We start from the raw sequence: 16,408 nt of genomic DNA, 5'->3' as shown, positions 1-16,408 counted from the left end.
CGCTGACAAATACACAAACACATACGTGAACTTGCATAAGCACACTGGCTTGCGCGTATGCACATACATCTTCTCACATGCATGCACACACTTACACACGTGCATAAAAATAACAATTCACAATTCATTCACATGTAGAAGGGCAAATTCACGCACAAATGCATATGTGTAGATTTGGATGAATGTGAATATCCTCATTGTCTGGGCACTGGTTTCCGTGGAGACAGAGACAAGCTGCAGCAAGCAGAAATACAGCATCAGAAGTACCATCTCCAGCATCTCACTTCACACAGAATTTATATTGTGCCACTTCCCGCACAGCTCATTTGATGCCATATTTGTGGTTCTGTTATTTGTGCTTTTTGATTTTATTAAGCTGTATAAATCGAGGACAATGTTCAAGGGAGAATTCAAAAGCAAGGTTTTTCAGCATTAAACGCATCAATCTTTAAGCCATGCTTAATAGCGTCTCACCGACTTATCCTTTAATGAGGTTCCTTAGGACGTGAGCCATTGATTTTGTGGCCCTTAAAATAAACAGGAACACATTATTGGGCCAATGCAGTGCAAAAATGTGAAAATATTTTCATTCAATCCAGATATTATTCACAAATCTTGGGCAGTGTGTGAGACTTCACTCCAGATTAACATCACTGAAGAATTAAAATATCACCATGTACACTGAACTTTTATTTCCTTCTCAGACTGATCTCAGACTCCTCCGTCCAACTTTATTGCATGTCTGTTAGTTGTTTGGTGCTCATTAGAAAGCAGTCGGTAAATACATTGCTTCCAACTGAGTACAAGTAAAGTGGCTTCTTTTTTACTGAACACAGGGAGAGCAAATAAAGTGATATATGTACAATGACCTAGTGCAATATTTTTAAATTGCTCTTCTAATTTTCTGATTTGTTGTTTTGAATGAGTAGCAGGTTTAATAACATTTTTAAATTACATTCTGTATTTACTAACTTATTGATGATTCTATGGTAATTATAAGCCACATGCACTGCAACAAAGTTGGTCTTAACAGATGTTCTTGTAATGAGACTTCTCATTTTTTCTCTCAAATTGAAATTTAGCGTATTTTAAGTTACTGTTTACTTGACAAGTGCAATGTTTTAGAAATTAGTCAAACTGTCTCACCTCTTGTTTAGCAAGAAACTTTAGCAAGAAAGATTTTGAGAGACTAAAACACTCGTTGAGATTTTTTTTGTTTGTTTTTTAACCACCAATGAAATAATCATTTGACATAAACAAAATGTGTCTTGATGCTGAGTACTGACAGCCTTGTGCATCTGTTCCCTCAAAGCCTCCACTAATTTCCACTAATGAACATCAGCTGATCTACACACTGTAAAAATCAGTGCTATATTGATATGAAATCGATAGAATTAATAAATTAATTAAAATATCCTAGGTGCAGGTATGACCTCTGACCTTGTTGCTTTGCCCTTTTTTTCCCCTCTGTCTCTGTCTCTCTCAGGCCTCGGAGCTGGGGATGCTCTCCGTCTACTACACTTACATATTCACGACTCTGGTAAGGAGGCGAGGCCTGTGGCTCAGTAATGGATATTAATGATGTTGCCGGTGTTTTGCATTGATGACTCAGCTGGGATTATTCATATGGGTGTGATTAATGGCTAGCTGATGAGTTGGCAGATAGATTTGTTCATATCACCCCCCTGAGGGTGACGCAGTCCCCACCCGCTACCCCCATACCTCCCTCTCCACTCTGTATTGTGTGTTCCAAAGCTTCAGAAAAAGCAGCACGTGTTGAAATAATACAGCCCCCTCCCCTAAATTTGAGAAATCAGGCTTATTTTTTAATATGTTAGAATATTCACTATCAGCAGAATAGGCTGTGTATTTGTCACTTCCATACATTTCCTGATTTTATGTCTTTGTTGCACATTATACTTGATCTATAGTGGAAAAAATATACAGTATGTGAAATTGAATATATATTTTGAAAGACACATGTGCATGTTTACTTACATAAAAAATATAATTTCAATTAGATGTCTTCACATGTATGATTATTTTACAGGAGTATGTATGGACTGAACGGTGGGGTACAGTGAACTGTTTTGCAAATTAAATTGGTCTGTGTTCAATTGACATAGATCACAATTCACTCTAATAGAATATATCTAATCCCTATTCAATATTAATTCTTTCAGAGTTGAATTAACACTGAATATTTTATTTGGTGGGGTGCAGATGGGGTCTCTGTTTCCAGGATTCCACCCAGAGTGGTTTCAATGGTTTAGTTCTCTGGTGATACAAAGACTTGGATTCTGTCAAACTCACTCCACTTTAAAAGAAAATGTGATTCGGTTAAATAAAAATATAATTTTCTGCATTAAATCGGCGCTGTATCACAATGAACAGGGCTATTTTCCATAGAGAAATATGAGGTAGTCGCATCCGGAGGTAGTCAGATCCTGCAGCAAGTGAAGATGCCTTTTCACTCATGCCTGACATCATGGGTGGTGTGATTGGACATGCAGTATTAAACGTACCTGCCTCTCTGCCTAAAGTTTTTTTTTTTTTGTTATTTATTGCATGCTATGTCTCGCTTGATGTTTGCATGTTGGTATGGCAGTATAAATAAGAATGGGAGATATCTCACACGCATCATGTTTTGATGAAGAGAACATAAATTTGTTCCAAAGTGATTAGTGATTGATTATATTGTCTTGGTAACATTAAAATAAATAAAAAAAATTGATGATAATAATAATAATAATATGTATATACATATACTCTATGTAATATATGTATATATTATTATTATATTGTTGTTGTTCTTGTTGTTTTTTGTTTTGAAAAAACAAAATAATATGTGGCATTATCTACCATTAGACTACCAAATTATGTGATTGCAATTTTCTCTCACTTGTACCACACTCGCACATTACTGCTGTGCCTCCTGTAAAATTAAAATCCTGGAAAAGTCAGATACTAGAAATTTCTTATTGGATAAATAACAAAAATAAATAGGGCTAAATGGGGCTTCTCTGAAAAATAAATAATCAAAATGAAAGTTAATGAACATTGAGGCACAATTTGCAAAAACATTTAAGTAATGCATTTACAAATTTTGTACTAGTTTGTCCTTAAAATAAATATAATACCCCTATTGCCCTTGCTGGTGTAATGTCCTTTTGCCAGCAGCAATATGAAAGAATTGTCTGATGAAATAAAGAACATTTTTCTTTCATTAGCAAAGAAAACGTCAGCAGCTCGTTGCTTCCTGGTTTCGTCAGACCCCATGTGAAAGGGAGCGACACTGTCTGTCCAGCGGGCACTGAAATTTCTGATTCCATTTATTTCTCAAGTCACCCCCTCAGGAATGGCAATTACTGCTCTTGAAATCCGCATCCCTGCTCCATCCCAGTTATTGCCTTTAGTCATCCTAGCATTGCTGTTGCATTTTAAAAATTTAATTGGAGAAGTGTGTTTTACTCTGGAGCTGTATGTTACTCAACTTGTAATTGAGCTTGTCTTGGGATGCTTGTGGCGGGTCAGGTTTTATACAGATAGTGGTTTCCATTGCAGCAAGTGTGGGGATATATTATTAAATCACTGGTATGCAACTTTATTTGTGAATTTGTGGAGCAGGCGTTAGTCCGGGCCTTCAGAACTGGCAACCCTGATTCATTTCTAACATGAATGTCACTCACAAATCAATGGCAGTCTTTGGACTTATTTATGCTAATGTTGTGCTAATGTTCATATACTGAAATGGTAACTATAATATGGTGAATTAAGATGAGATCGGCTCAATTTGGGGAATTCTGTAAGAAATTCAGAAAGTTGCATTTCATTGATGCATTTGTGATCTTACCTGTAAGAAACGTGATGTAGCCTATGCAATTATGCCTTACCAATGTCAAGCTCTGATGAATAAAGAAGAGCATTAACCAAAACAAATCACTTTCCATTGATAAGAACTGTAATTACTATCAAAATTTGGAAATGTGCTTCAAACTGTTGTAGGTTTTTTTGTCAGCAATGAGAGTATGCCTGAAAAATTCAGGGGTGTAGTAACTGACACACATACCATTTTTAGAAAAAAAAATCATGTTTGTCTTTTCTGAGCGCTACATGGCCAAATGTATGTAAACACCTGACATCGAACATCTCATCCAAAATTATGGGCATAATATAGAGTTGGTCCTCCCTTTGCTGCTATAACAACTTCTACTCTTCTGGGAAGGCATTATAATAGATGTTGGAGCATTGCTGCAGGGATTTGCTTCCATTCAGCCAGAAGAGCGTTCATGAGGTTGGGCACTGATTGGGCGATTATGCCTGGCTCGCAGTTGGCTTTCCAGTTGATCCCAGCGGTGTTGGATGGGGTTGAGTTCAGGGTTCTGTGCAGGCCGGTCAAGTTCTTCCACACTGAGCTCAACAAAGCCATTTTTATGTGGACCTCGCTGTGTACCCAGAGGCATTGTCATGCTGAAACAGGAAAGGGCAATCCCCAAAATGTTGGAAGCGCAGAATCATTTAAAATGTCACTGCATTAAGATTTTCTTTCACTGGAACTTAGGGACCTAGCCCAAACCATGAAAAATAGCCCCAGAACCAAGGGGTGTCCAGATACCCATGGTCATTTAGTGTATCACACGTATCAAAGATATAGAATTTTCTCATATTGCTGAGTATAGAAAACATATGATGATGTGAATTTTATTCAGCATTTGTGGTTTATGTTAATTCAGATAATAATAATTCTGAAGGGCACTGCATATATTTAACTCACACCTTTGCAAACTGCTGTTTTCCATGAATATGGTTTTTACAAGTAGCGTCCAGGCATCAGACCATTACAAATTCACAATGAGAAACAGCCGTAAATGGGCTTTCTCTGGTCATCTGTCCATTACCACACACTCTTTATGATAAGAACTCTTCACATCCATTTAGACACCATCTTGAGTCATCCTGAAGCTAAACACAACAGCTCCTCGTCTGAACAGCACTTAAGAAATATACTGATTATAGCACATAATGATTATAGAAGATTTGCTTAGTTAGTTCCAGTTTTCGAGATTCTAGTCAATTTCTGAAGGACTTTTATGAAGTCCCTGTCTGAAAGCCTGGAGGTTTGTACAAAAGTCAGCTGAGCACCTGAATCGGGAGTACTATTCTATTCTATAGCAGTTCTATTTCCCCCCACGAAAGAATCCTGTGGACCAATTAAATATAGAAGAAAATTCTGTTTTTGTTCTAATTAGCGAGCAGTGGGATAAACACCTAAATGAGACGCGAAAAGAAACACAAACAGTTCTTTTTTTTCCCCTCTGGTTCTTCCTCTGGAATTCATGGTTTTATATGGATAGGATTTAAGATTTAATGTAATGAAGTGTACTTCCTCCTTAACTTTGAATAACCTTTCAGCATGTATTTTATTTTATTTTCTTTTATACCTACATGACATCATTATTCACTGAAATGACCAGAACTGCCACTGTTGGAATTGCTTTGGAAAATTAAGTGCCCAAATTTGTTTCTAAACTTAAGGACAATGCACATTGTTACATTGTGCTAAGATTGAGTTTAGGCCTAAGGCATGGTGGAGAGAATTCCACTCGCCTGTGAGTAACAGCTACATAATCACCATGGAAACACAACCATCCATGTTGCTTCTATGGACCCAGAATTGTATATATTGGCATTTAGATATTTATATATCTATTCAGCATTCAGAATTTATATATTTGCATTTAGATATTTAATAGATTCTGTTATCCAGAGCAACTTGCAGAGCCTATAGTTTTTACATACTATTAATTTATACAGCTAGATATTTACTGGAATAATTCAGCTCAAGCCCCTTGCTCAAGGTTGCAAGGTTGACCTGGCAATCAAACCTGATTGCAAGCCAGGCTCCCTGATCATTACAATGCTGCACGTGTTTTTAATAAAGGGACATTGCACAGACAATTTGTAGATCTGAACTGGAGTACAGAGTACAAAGATTACATAGTATTATACAGTAAAGCCTGATTTATACTTCTGCGTTGAATCTACGTAGAGCCTACACAGTAGCCTACGCAAGTGGCCTACGCCGTTGTGAGCATTTATACTTGTGCGCTGGTCTGTCAGCGTCACTCTGCAATACACCGCCAAAACGCTAGTTGGCAATGCGTAGGAGGAAATGCGACGCTACCAAGCGGACCAATCACAGTTGTTGCGGTGTTGCGTTGTTGTTGCGTTGCCGCGACGTGTAGTTACATTTCTGGGGAGGTGCACGTCAGGCTACGGCGTAGGCGACAGTGCAGGGAACGCGGCTACGCCGTACCTACAGCGTAGATTCAACGCAGAAGTATAAATCAGGCTTAAGACTTGGACACTTCTGCTGGTGTGGAAATGTGTAGCCTTGAGTAAGGAGTTCATTTCACTTTGTGTTGTCCCCTGTTTCCCACACTATCATAGCTCATCCTGACAGTGTTCATCAGGAAATGACTGCAGCATCATGCCATCATTCTCCTCTGATTTTACTGCTGTCAAGAGTGTTGTTTAAGGTAGAGTGAGTGTTGTCACATCACATCATTTTCAATGAAATGATAATTTCATTTTTTTTATATAGAAATTTATATCGAGTATAACTCATGCCTGTCAACAGGGTAATGTGAAGCGAGAGACTAGGCGTTGGATCCTGTGTCCAGCGAGTAAGATCTTTGCCTCCTCAGCAGCATCACATGACACTACATACACACATCCATGCAGTATGCATAATGTGTTATTATCTTCACTCTCTGACTGAAAGATAAGGGAGTGTTACAGGTACAACTAAATTATACATTTAGGAAGGCATTTCCAACATCATGGTCCAATTAATCAGTACTGAGATTATACCGTTATTGAGTGGCCATAAATTTTTTTTTAAATCAGAAGTGGCAGAAGACTCCCAAACTGTGTGGGAAAAGTGAGAGTTAGGCTGTAAGAGAGAACTCCAAGAGAGAGTCTAAAGTGCAGCCCCCAATGAGAGGATGAGCTTGAGCTTGGAGAAGTTCAGAGGGCCAGGGTCTGGGCACCCCACTTACACTTTCACTTTCGCTTTGCCCTGCTCCTGAAGAAGACTCCCGGTTGTCTTCTTCCCGAGCTGGCGGAACAGCCCAGTAAACTGGAAGGATGGCGGTGACTGAAAGTCATTCCTGTGAGGCCCCACCCCCAACCCCACCCCACCCCCCCCCCCACCCTCCGTCAGAGCCGTCGAGCAGCCTGCCTCTCCCCGAGGCACGGAGCGTTATCTCATCTCCCGCTGGAACAATCACGCTCCTGCTGTCTCAGCCGGCACCTGGAGTACGTCCGCCCCAGCGCTAATCTCACACGCGGCCGCAGATGAATTACCTGCCACCGCATTTCCCTGTGTAATTTGTTCTCCAGAATCATTTCTGTGGTTGGCGGTCTGCGCCAAAGCGACAGGCAGTTTTGACATTTGCCTTATCTGCTGTTTGGATATTTCCGTTCACTGGCACATTGGTTGGCAGGACTGCACTTTCCCCTCGTTTGGTTGGCTTTCAGGCGTGAGGTCTGCTGTTGAGTCGAGACGCAAGGGGGAAAAGCGGTTGGTGGGCCTCTGTCGACACGCCCAGGTCTTGTGGGAGACCAGAAAGAACCACAATGAACCAGAGCTTCACCTAGAAACCATCAACACTCTAAATTGACTCAATGGAATTCTCACATGTTGTGCAAATTCCCAGAAGCAATTTTTTTTTAAAAACATAAAACATATGTACACCTGTTTACTAGAAACAGAGTCTTGGTCCCATAGTCCCAACACCAAACAAAACAACATAAGTGCTCTTGCCTCGTTGATCGTTCTTGTCTGCTTCGCTGCTTTCGTTTTATATCCTTGCCCTGTTCTTTGTGTGCCTCCACCCCCATTTGTTTTGCCGGAGGGACCGTGTACCATTAAAGAGCGATTTAGCTTTCTGCCCTGGCGGCATGGGATCGCTCGGCGGGCAGCGTGGCCGTACCGGTTTCTGCAGGCTTGGCAGGAGTCCGTGACGGCAGCATTGAGGCGCTAACGTGTCCTGACTAACATGGGGGAGTGATAACCACAGGGGAGTAAAAAACAGGCAGAGGTAAAGTGGGGTGGGTCCGGCTCTTGGGTCTCTGGTCCCTGGTGCTCCGTCAGGTTAAGAGTGGGAGCTGCTCTAATTGGCTGCAGCTCAGGGGAATGTTTCCCTTGTTTTGTCTCATGGAGAGGGTAGGGTACAGAGGACAGATGGGAGGACCGGAGAGGTCACTCTGGTGCTTTCAGCCCTCAGGAAATACAGTGCCACTGGGTAAAGTTGAGTGGCCCAGGAGTTCACTCTGGATCAGTATTTTAAATGCCACGGAGGCTAATTACACTAAAACAACATAATACATTTTTTTATTTCACGAAAACATATTTTTAATTTCTTTTCATTTTAACTGATAGCATATATCTTCTATTTTGTATTATTTTGTATAGAATTAGTTTTATTCAATCAGGATTTGCAGTCATCATGGCCACAGTTGATGAATGTGGACTTGTACATGGCAGTATATGGTCTCTTTCCCTCCATTTCCACATGCTATCAAACTGAAGCTTCATCCGTGCGCCAGGGTGGGGTGGGAGCGTGGGGGTGTGGGATGGTGGGGGTTAACGTCATTTGAAGGTTAATAGGGGAAGGACATCAGACCAGCGATCCTCACTTTGAGGCATCATGCGACATTGACATGTTATGGGATGATCGTTGTAGATGATGGTCGATCCCTCACGGCCCCTGTCATTATTGATTCAGCGCATGTGCTCCTGAGAGCTGACAGCACTTTCATGGCCACGATGTCCTCGTCTAACAGCCCCCCCCCCCTTGCCACACACACATAGACATACACACACAAGCCACCAATGCACCTTCTAGCCTTGCCTCCCACAGTTATGAGATATACAGATATACAGTTTGTGTGTGACGTGAAGATGTAAGAGATGATCTTTGTGGCTAGTGGCTATCATAATCCATCATCATAGCATCAAACTGGAATAGGCACTATGTGGCCTGTCTGTTCCTCCCCCCCAGCCCCCCCCCCCCCAACTCTCACATGAATGCTATGAACATGACTGACCCGATGAACATGACCGCTGGCTTCTTTGACCTTCTGTGGCCTAAGCAGTGACTCATAGAGGCTTATCTGTTTGCTTATCCAGGGTTATTCACATTCAACTTGTTAATCTGTTTATACAGCAGCACATTACTGATGAGATTCAGGTTAAGTGCCTTGTTCTAGGGTCCAAGAGCAGTGCTCTACCTGGTATTTGAACTTGCAACCCCCTGCTTATAAGCCCCGTTACTTACTTACTACTTCCCATGAGATCTTCAATAGAGAATAGCTGAGTTAATTATAAGAATACTGCATTAAGTATATTAATCAAATAGATTCATTTAGTGTAGCCTGATAGAGAAATTTGGTGCGGTGGAGTAATACATTCTTATTTACATTATTATTTTCCCCAAACACACATTTTACTTATTTTGTTTAATGATTGTTTATTATGATAATACCTTTAGAAAAAAATGTTTATATGTAATTATCCATAAAAAAGAGACATTTTTCTTATGGGGTAGTGTGAGAATACCTGGACCTAGGTTTTAAAGGGATTACTTGCTTTCTCTTTATTGTTCTTTAAAAACAATCACTTTAATTTGTTCCTGTGTTCTATCTATTGGTGTTTTTCCAAGGTATGTTTCTTTCACAGTTTTTAGTATCCCACTCATTCCAGTGAGTTCAACTCAACCACCTCTCGAAGAGTCAGGGAAAATTTCCCATATCGGTTTCAGTGTTTTTCTGTTGAAAGTGTGCAATGTTATGGGCTGTGTGACAGTCTCCGTGCAAGTGCCGCAATATTTTTTTTATTGTTTTACAGCCAATTTTAATGTCTTCATTGATTTCTAGCAGGTTGCAATGAAATGAAAGACTGTAACCCACAGTACACAACTGATAGAGAAGTACACAATGATCCTTGAATGAAAAGCTCTCTCTATCTCTCCCCCTCTCACTGTCTCTCTATGCCCTCCCTCTCCTCTGTAAAGTAGTGTCAAGGTTAATTTCTCATGCTCAGAAGCTGACCTTCAGTTGTCTTGAAGGAAACTGGCTGCAAATACAAGAGGCAGACATACATATTTCATAGCTCCCATCGCTTGTGGTGACTTGTCTATATTCAGATCTTACACCTTAGTGCTGTTTGATTCAAAGAGCTCATCAATTAGTAATTTACTGAAGGTTTGTTACTGAAGATGCGGGAACAACCTTTCATTCTGCCTGAGATATTCACATGTATTCTACCTGGATATGAGGGTCTAGAATTAGTCTAAATCAAATAGTTTTTCCTAACATTTATATAACACATGAAATGCATTCTCTGTTGTACATCAGTTTTGATTAGGTTGCTGAGCAACATTTTTATTCTTTCCTATGGCTATTTATCTAGTGATGATGTGTTAGCATAATACGTGTTATCTATCTTAATTCATCTGTTATATAATAAAGGACAAAACACCATAGAGGTTAGAGTGAGAATGTCCCCTTAATCGTGCTGAGAGGCCTTATGATCTGCACTGTCTGTGGAGTTATTGATGTGACCCATGAAATGCTAGCATATCTCAATATATGGCAGAATGTGAAATTATACTGAGTACATAAAGCGCTTAATCTATTTAGTCTCAGTAAAAGGGGACTCAGAGGATTTACTTTAAGTCTTGGTAATTTTTAAAGGGATTTAAAAGGTTGACCAGTGGATCTATTTTAAGCCTGGTTCTGAAAACAGAACAAGAGGGCATCAGTGTAAATTAGTTAAATAAAAATAAATTTCATTATGATACAAGAAACAAGTTTTTTCACATTAATACCAAGAAAATCTTGCCCACATTTGAGATAGAGACAAATGCTCTTGTATGCCTTAGAATTAATCGCAAATTATTTCTGATGAGTGCTGTTATTATACACTTTTTTTATTATACACTTGGATGTGTGATACAAATTCACATAATAATAATTCAAATCTGGGTACATCTACCTTATCTATTTTCTGTTGTTTTTAACCCCTTATTGGGCCTATGTTGTGATCATGATATTGCCATGTACGATTTGATAATGATGCATATCACCGTAGAGTTTGCATCATGTTACAAAATATGTATCATGTCATACAACCTTCATGTCACAGTGCACAGGTATGGTAATGCAATACATATCACAGCATTTCTCTGCTGTTATTGTCTTCAGTTTTCACATTTAATATCAGTGAACATGTATTAATATTTTCAATCACATGGTGAAGTGCACTGAAACATTTCCAATGAAGAACAGCATGTCACTGGATCAGTTTGCATACCTCAGCTACATGCTCTGTCTTCCTCATCGCAGTGCTAAATGAGATTCAGTGCCTTTCCAGGTTTGGGAGGTTTTTTCACCCCTAAAGCATTTGTCCTCAATGCAGTGATGCATTTCAGAGACTACAGGCCAGTGTCCTTTATTGATCATACCGTCCTCCAGGAACGGAGGTTTTCATGTAGGCCGATTATTACCCATCTTATTGTTCAATAAGAACTTCACTGGTTGAGCAGGTGTCTGCTTGTGGCTACATTAGATGAGTAGGAGGTATGGGGCAGGCATGACTGTAAAGCTCAGCTAGTTGTCTGCAGTGTGAAAAGCAGTGGCTGGCTGCACACATTTAAAGACATGCATCCTATTCTGTGCTGTCTCTGACTGATGGATGCATTTTTAACCTGCAATACATTTATATAGCTGTATATTTTGCTGAAGCAATTCAGGTTAAGCTAAGCCGCAGCTGGGAAACAAACTTACGGAGTTACATGGTCAGTTCCCTAACAATTATGCTATGTTGATATTTATTACTTTTTGCCATTATGCAGCCACACACTTGCAAAAAGGAACAGTACATTTGTAATAATTGAAACTCCTCTGACAAGTCAACCGTGTACATATTTACAAAACCCAGTCAACTCTGAAGGAAAAAAATTCCCATAACCTGTCGTGATATCTTCACTTTACCTCTCTGTTGCTTCAGTAGTAGTATAAATCTGTTTTGTGATGTGTGGTTGCTACGTCCTATGGAGCTATTTCCCTGTGGTTTTATTTTCAGATAGTTGGAACCTCACTATTTTGCACAGAAAACATGAAATGATAGTCAAGCTAATATAGTGTATTTTCCTGTTCCATGATAATTGCCTGGAAAATTACTGACAAAGAACTCCCCTTGGAGCCCATTAAGTGCTGTTGAAAAACTGAATGTGACAAGATAGGACGTGGCAGTGGAAGTGGCTGTTTAGACTATACAATGACCTGATGAAAGATGTGCATTTAGGAATATTAAGAGAATGCTATTCATCTGCTGGGGGAATCAATGTAAATAAACAGGCTTGTAATGTTTGTAAATTGCTGTCAAAAATGACGTATACTGCTGAGAGGGGGATTGTTCGCAGCTGGAAGCAAAGGCAAAGCTGGCAGCTGTGAATATCTGTGAAACTGGCACAGATCTGGTGCACAGATCAGACGAGAGGAAACTGAACTGAAAAGACCAACCCTTTTAGAAGAAAAGTGTAGCATCCTGCTATATCCTGCAACTTTTGTTGTGCAGGCAATGGATCAATTATTCTGCTCTGCATACTGTGGAGAGAGATTAGTATCAATAGTATAGACAAATGTGCATGTTATGATCCATAAATAAGAGACACATCACAAATATCTTTTACTACCCACAAACAAATATCCCTTAACTTGTCATTTAAATGAATGTGCTCTGTTTGTCTACAAATGCATACATTTTTTCCCTTTTATGGAAATACCTCATAATTTGTATATAAAAACCAAATGTTTCCAATGTATGCATGTTTAATTTTTTTTGCAATAAGACATTCTCAAATGTAAAATTGGCTTGTGAAATGAAGTGACATGCGTGCACATAGCAATTGTGCATTTTTATCTTATTTTTTATTTTTATTTTGAGATTTTCCTTGTGCTGTTCCTGCATCACAATTCACATACAAATAGCCACTGATTCACACACAAATAGCTGGCTGTCGTCTTCTTCTGTGGTGGTGGTGCTCAACCAGGAAGCTGCTCATTCAAATTGTGCACTAAAATAGCTTGGGGATCATCCAGGTGCTTTCTGCGAATCTGAGATGAGAATTGACGCTTCTCTTGCTTAGCAGTGGTATCTGCCTTGCTACTCTCCCATGAATCCCTTTTTTGCACAGCCTCTTTCTTATTGTGGACTCATGAACACTGACCTTGGCTGAGGCTAGATGTTCTTCTGGGGTCTTTTGTGTTTTTTCTGGGTGAGTTGTCGCTGTGCCCACTGAGACATTTTGGCAGGTCAGCCCCTCCTGGGAAAATTCACCACTCCATTCCAAGTGTTCTCCATTTGTACATAATGGATCTCACCATGGTTCAGTGTCCCAGCGCCTTAGAAATGGCTTTGTAACCCTTTCCAGACTGGTGTACTGTATTTCAACAACTTTTTTTTTCTCATCTCTTCTGGAATTTCTTTTGAATGTGGCATAGTGTGCTTGTAGAAACTTTGTGGTGACTATTTCATTCTGTTGGTAAGGTTAATGAGCGAGGTTTAGGTTCAGTCAGATAAATCTAATTATCGATTTATTGGTTTATTGAGTAACTAAGAGGGTAATTACTTTTTCATATGGGTGATATGGGTGTTTGATAGCTTTTTTCATTAAATAAATGAAATAGTTATTTTAAAAATGTGTTTTGTGTTTACTCAGTTTCCTGTTGTCTTGTATTAAATTTTGTATAAATAGCTTAAAACATTCAGGGTGACAAATATGCAATAATAGAGGAACTTAGAATACTTTTTCATGGCACTGTATTTGTGTGTGGATCCTGGCGCAGGAACAGGGAAAGGCAAGTCTCAAAATATAAAAATAATTAAAAGGAAACTTACGTGACAGTGCATGCATGTCATTTCATCCACAAATGCAGATTCAGCACTTCAGAAACTGACTTTACGTTTGAGAATGCCTTAAGAAAATTACTCATGGAAATTGGAAACATATTTTTGGTTTTTATATACTATGTATGAGGTATTTGCACTGAAAGGAAAATATTCATTCACGACTATGTATGCTATTGAACAAATAAGGCCACATTAATTTAAATGACATTTACAAGACACAAGTTGAGAGATATTTGTTTTTGGACAGTGAAGCACATTTGTGTCTCTTATTTATGGATCCTGAAACATGTCAATAATATTGAGACTAATCTCTCTCCGTACTTTGCTCTCTAAACCCGAATTGATTGCTCGTTTGCCCGCTGTCCGCTGAGGCTTTCATGATTGACTTGGGCTGGCATGCTGCGTGCACCAGCGGGAGATTTCTGTGACCAGATAATCTACAGATCTGCCGAAATGTGCCCGGAGTGCACGGACATGGGCACATAATTGGTCAGTCCCAGGTATCGGAAATGAATCATCACAGGCGAACTTGGAATCAGAAGGCATATTACTGTTGAACTGATGAGATACTGCACACCCACTGAGATTAAACCTTTCAGTATAAGGTATCTCTTTCACGCATAGGAAGAGATTCATTCTCTGCGTTACGTCTAATGCAGACTAATTAATTTCTGGCTCCTTTCTCTGGTGCACGGTCCTTATGTGAACACCACTAGCTGCAGTGGTCATGAGCATGCTCATCAGTAATTAGAGGAGAAACTGCCACTGCTCTCTGTCACTGGAAAATAAATTCCGAAGGCGTTTCGTTTTTTGTTCCATAACAACATAGCAAGCTAATTAGTTACCTTTATTCTAATTTGAGCTTTTGGAAACGAACCTCAACAAAGTCATCCTTGTGCGAACAGCTGTTCTCTTACCATATCTTTTCTTTTCTTTTAGAGAGTGGCAACATTTCATCTTTCATCATATGCTTCTTTAGGTCCAATTGGCTTACAAAATGAATAATTTATCATTGTGTATGATGTGAGCACCCGCTGAATAATCCTGGTATACAATATCCTGATATAATTTTCATTATTTTTATTTCTTCGTCTGCTGGCTCTAAATCGTGTTCATTATGAGCATTGACTGTGTCCGTTCAAGTCTGTGACTCTTATAATCCAAGTCTCTACTATAACTCCAAATGTACTGCTAGGTTGATCAAGCGTTGAGCTGGGCTTTGTGCTTCATCAGCCACAAAGCAACTTAATGGAAACAAAATCAGGCATAAGAGAAAGAAATAAAACAATATGATTATTTTGCTCTTCTTAATTTGTGTGGTGGTTTAATGTTTCACTCCAATAAAGGACAGTGGAATTACGTTTCATTTTAATTGGAAATTACTACAGAATGTTTCTTCACAATATAGACAAGCTAATTATGCCAGCATCCCTGATTGCCTTCATGTGTGATCAAATATTAAATTGGCAACTCTATATATCACGGTATATAATGACCATGCCAAACCGGAGACAACTTTTGTTTCTTGTAGGCCTAATGTGCGCACCTCTGAACAGACAGCATTCATTTCCACAATGATGTTATACCACATGTTTCTTTTTGTCTAACACACCACGACTCAGGCCCCCTGTCTCTCTGCTGTTATTTTGATGCCCTGTACAGGTTTGTGTGGTCAAAATCAGTCTTGTGGCTATTTACATAACCAAAACATGAAAAGTCTTCCATGTGAAATGAAGTTAATACTAGTGATATGCACTCAAAAAAAAAAATATATATATATACACACACACACACAGGCCATTTTATTAGGTACACCTGTTCAGCTGCTCATTAATGCAAATATCTGATCAGCCAATCATGTGGCAGCAACTCAGTGCATTTAGGCATGTAGACATGGTCAAGACAATCTGCTGAAGTTCAAACCAAGCATCAGAATGGAGAAGAAAGGTGATTTAAGTGACTTTGAACGTGGCATGGTTGTTGGTGCCAGACGGGCTGGTTTGTCTATTTCAGAAACTGCTGATCTACTGGGCAGAGGTCAGAGAAGAATGGCCAGACTGGTTTGAGCTGATTGAAAGGCAACAGTAACTCAAATAACCACTCGTTACAACCAAGGTGTGCAGAAGAGCATCTCTGAATGCACAACACGTCAAACCTTGTAGTCTTGACCATGTCTACATGCCTAAATGCATTGAGATGCTGCCACGTGATTGGCTGATTAGATATTTGCGTTAACAAGCAGCTGAACAGATGTACCTAATAAAGTGGCCACTTCCCGGCCACTCGTTTAGGTACTTGCTAGTACCAGGTGTGGTCTTCTGCTGCTGTAGCCCATTTGCTTCAAGGTTCGACATGTTGTGCTTTCAGAGATGCTCTTCTGCATACCCCGCTTGTAACGAGTGGTTATTTGAGTTTTATATTTTGTTT

At 39.5% G+C, this 16,408-nt stretch overlaps 1 protein-coding gene across 2 annotated transcripts in view; it reads left to right on the top strand.

The window, feature by feature from the left end:
- LOC135263214 (glutamate receptor ionotropic, kainate 4-like) overlaps positions 1-16,408 on the top strand; it is a 308,654-nt gene that overhangs the window by 224,665 nt on the left and 67,581 nt on the right. For both annotated transcript variants that reach the window (XM_064350945.1, XM_064350944.1), the window contains exon 8: positions 1,487-1,540. In XM_064350945.1, coding sequence (XP_064207015.1) covers positions 1,487-1,540 — 54 coding nt within the window. The remainder of the gene's footprint in view (positions 1-1,486; positions 1,541-16,408) is intronic.

The sequence above is a fragment of the Anguilla rostrata genome, chromosome 9 (genome assembly GCF_018555375.3).
Source record: "Anguilla rostrata isolate EN2019 chromosome 9, ASM1855537v3, whole genome shotgun sequence".
Lineage (NCBI taxonomy): Eukaryota > Metazoa > Chordata > Actinopteri > Anguilliformes > Anguillidae > Anguilla > Anguilla rostrata.
This window is presented reverse-complemented; position numbering and strand designations above follow the sequence as displayed.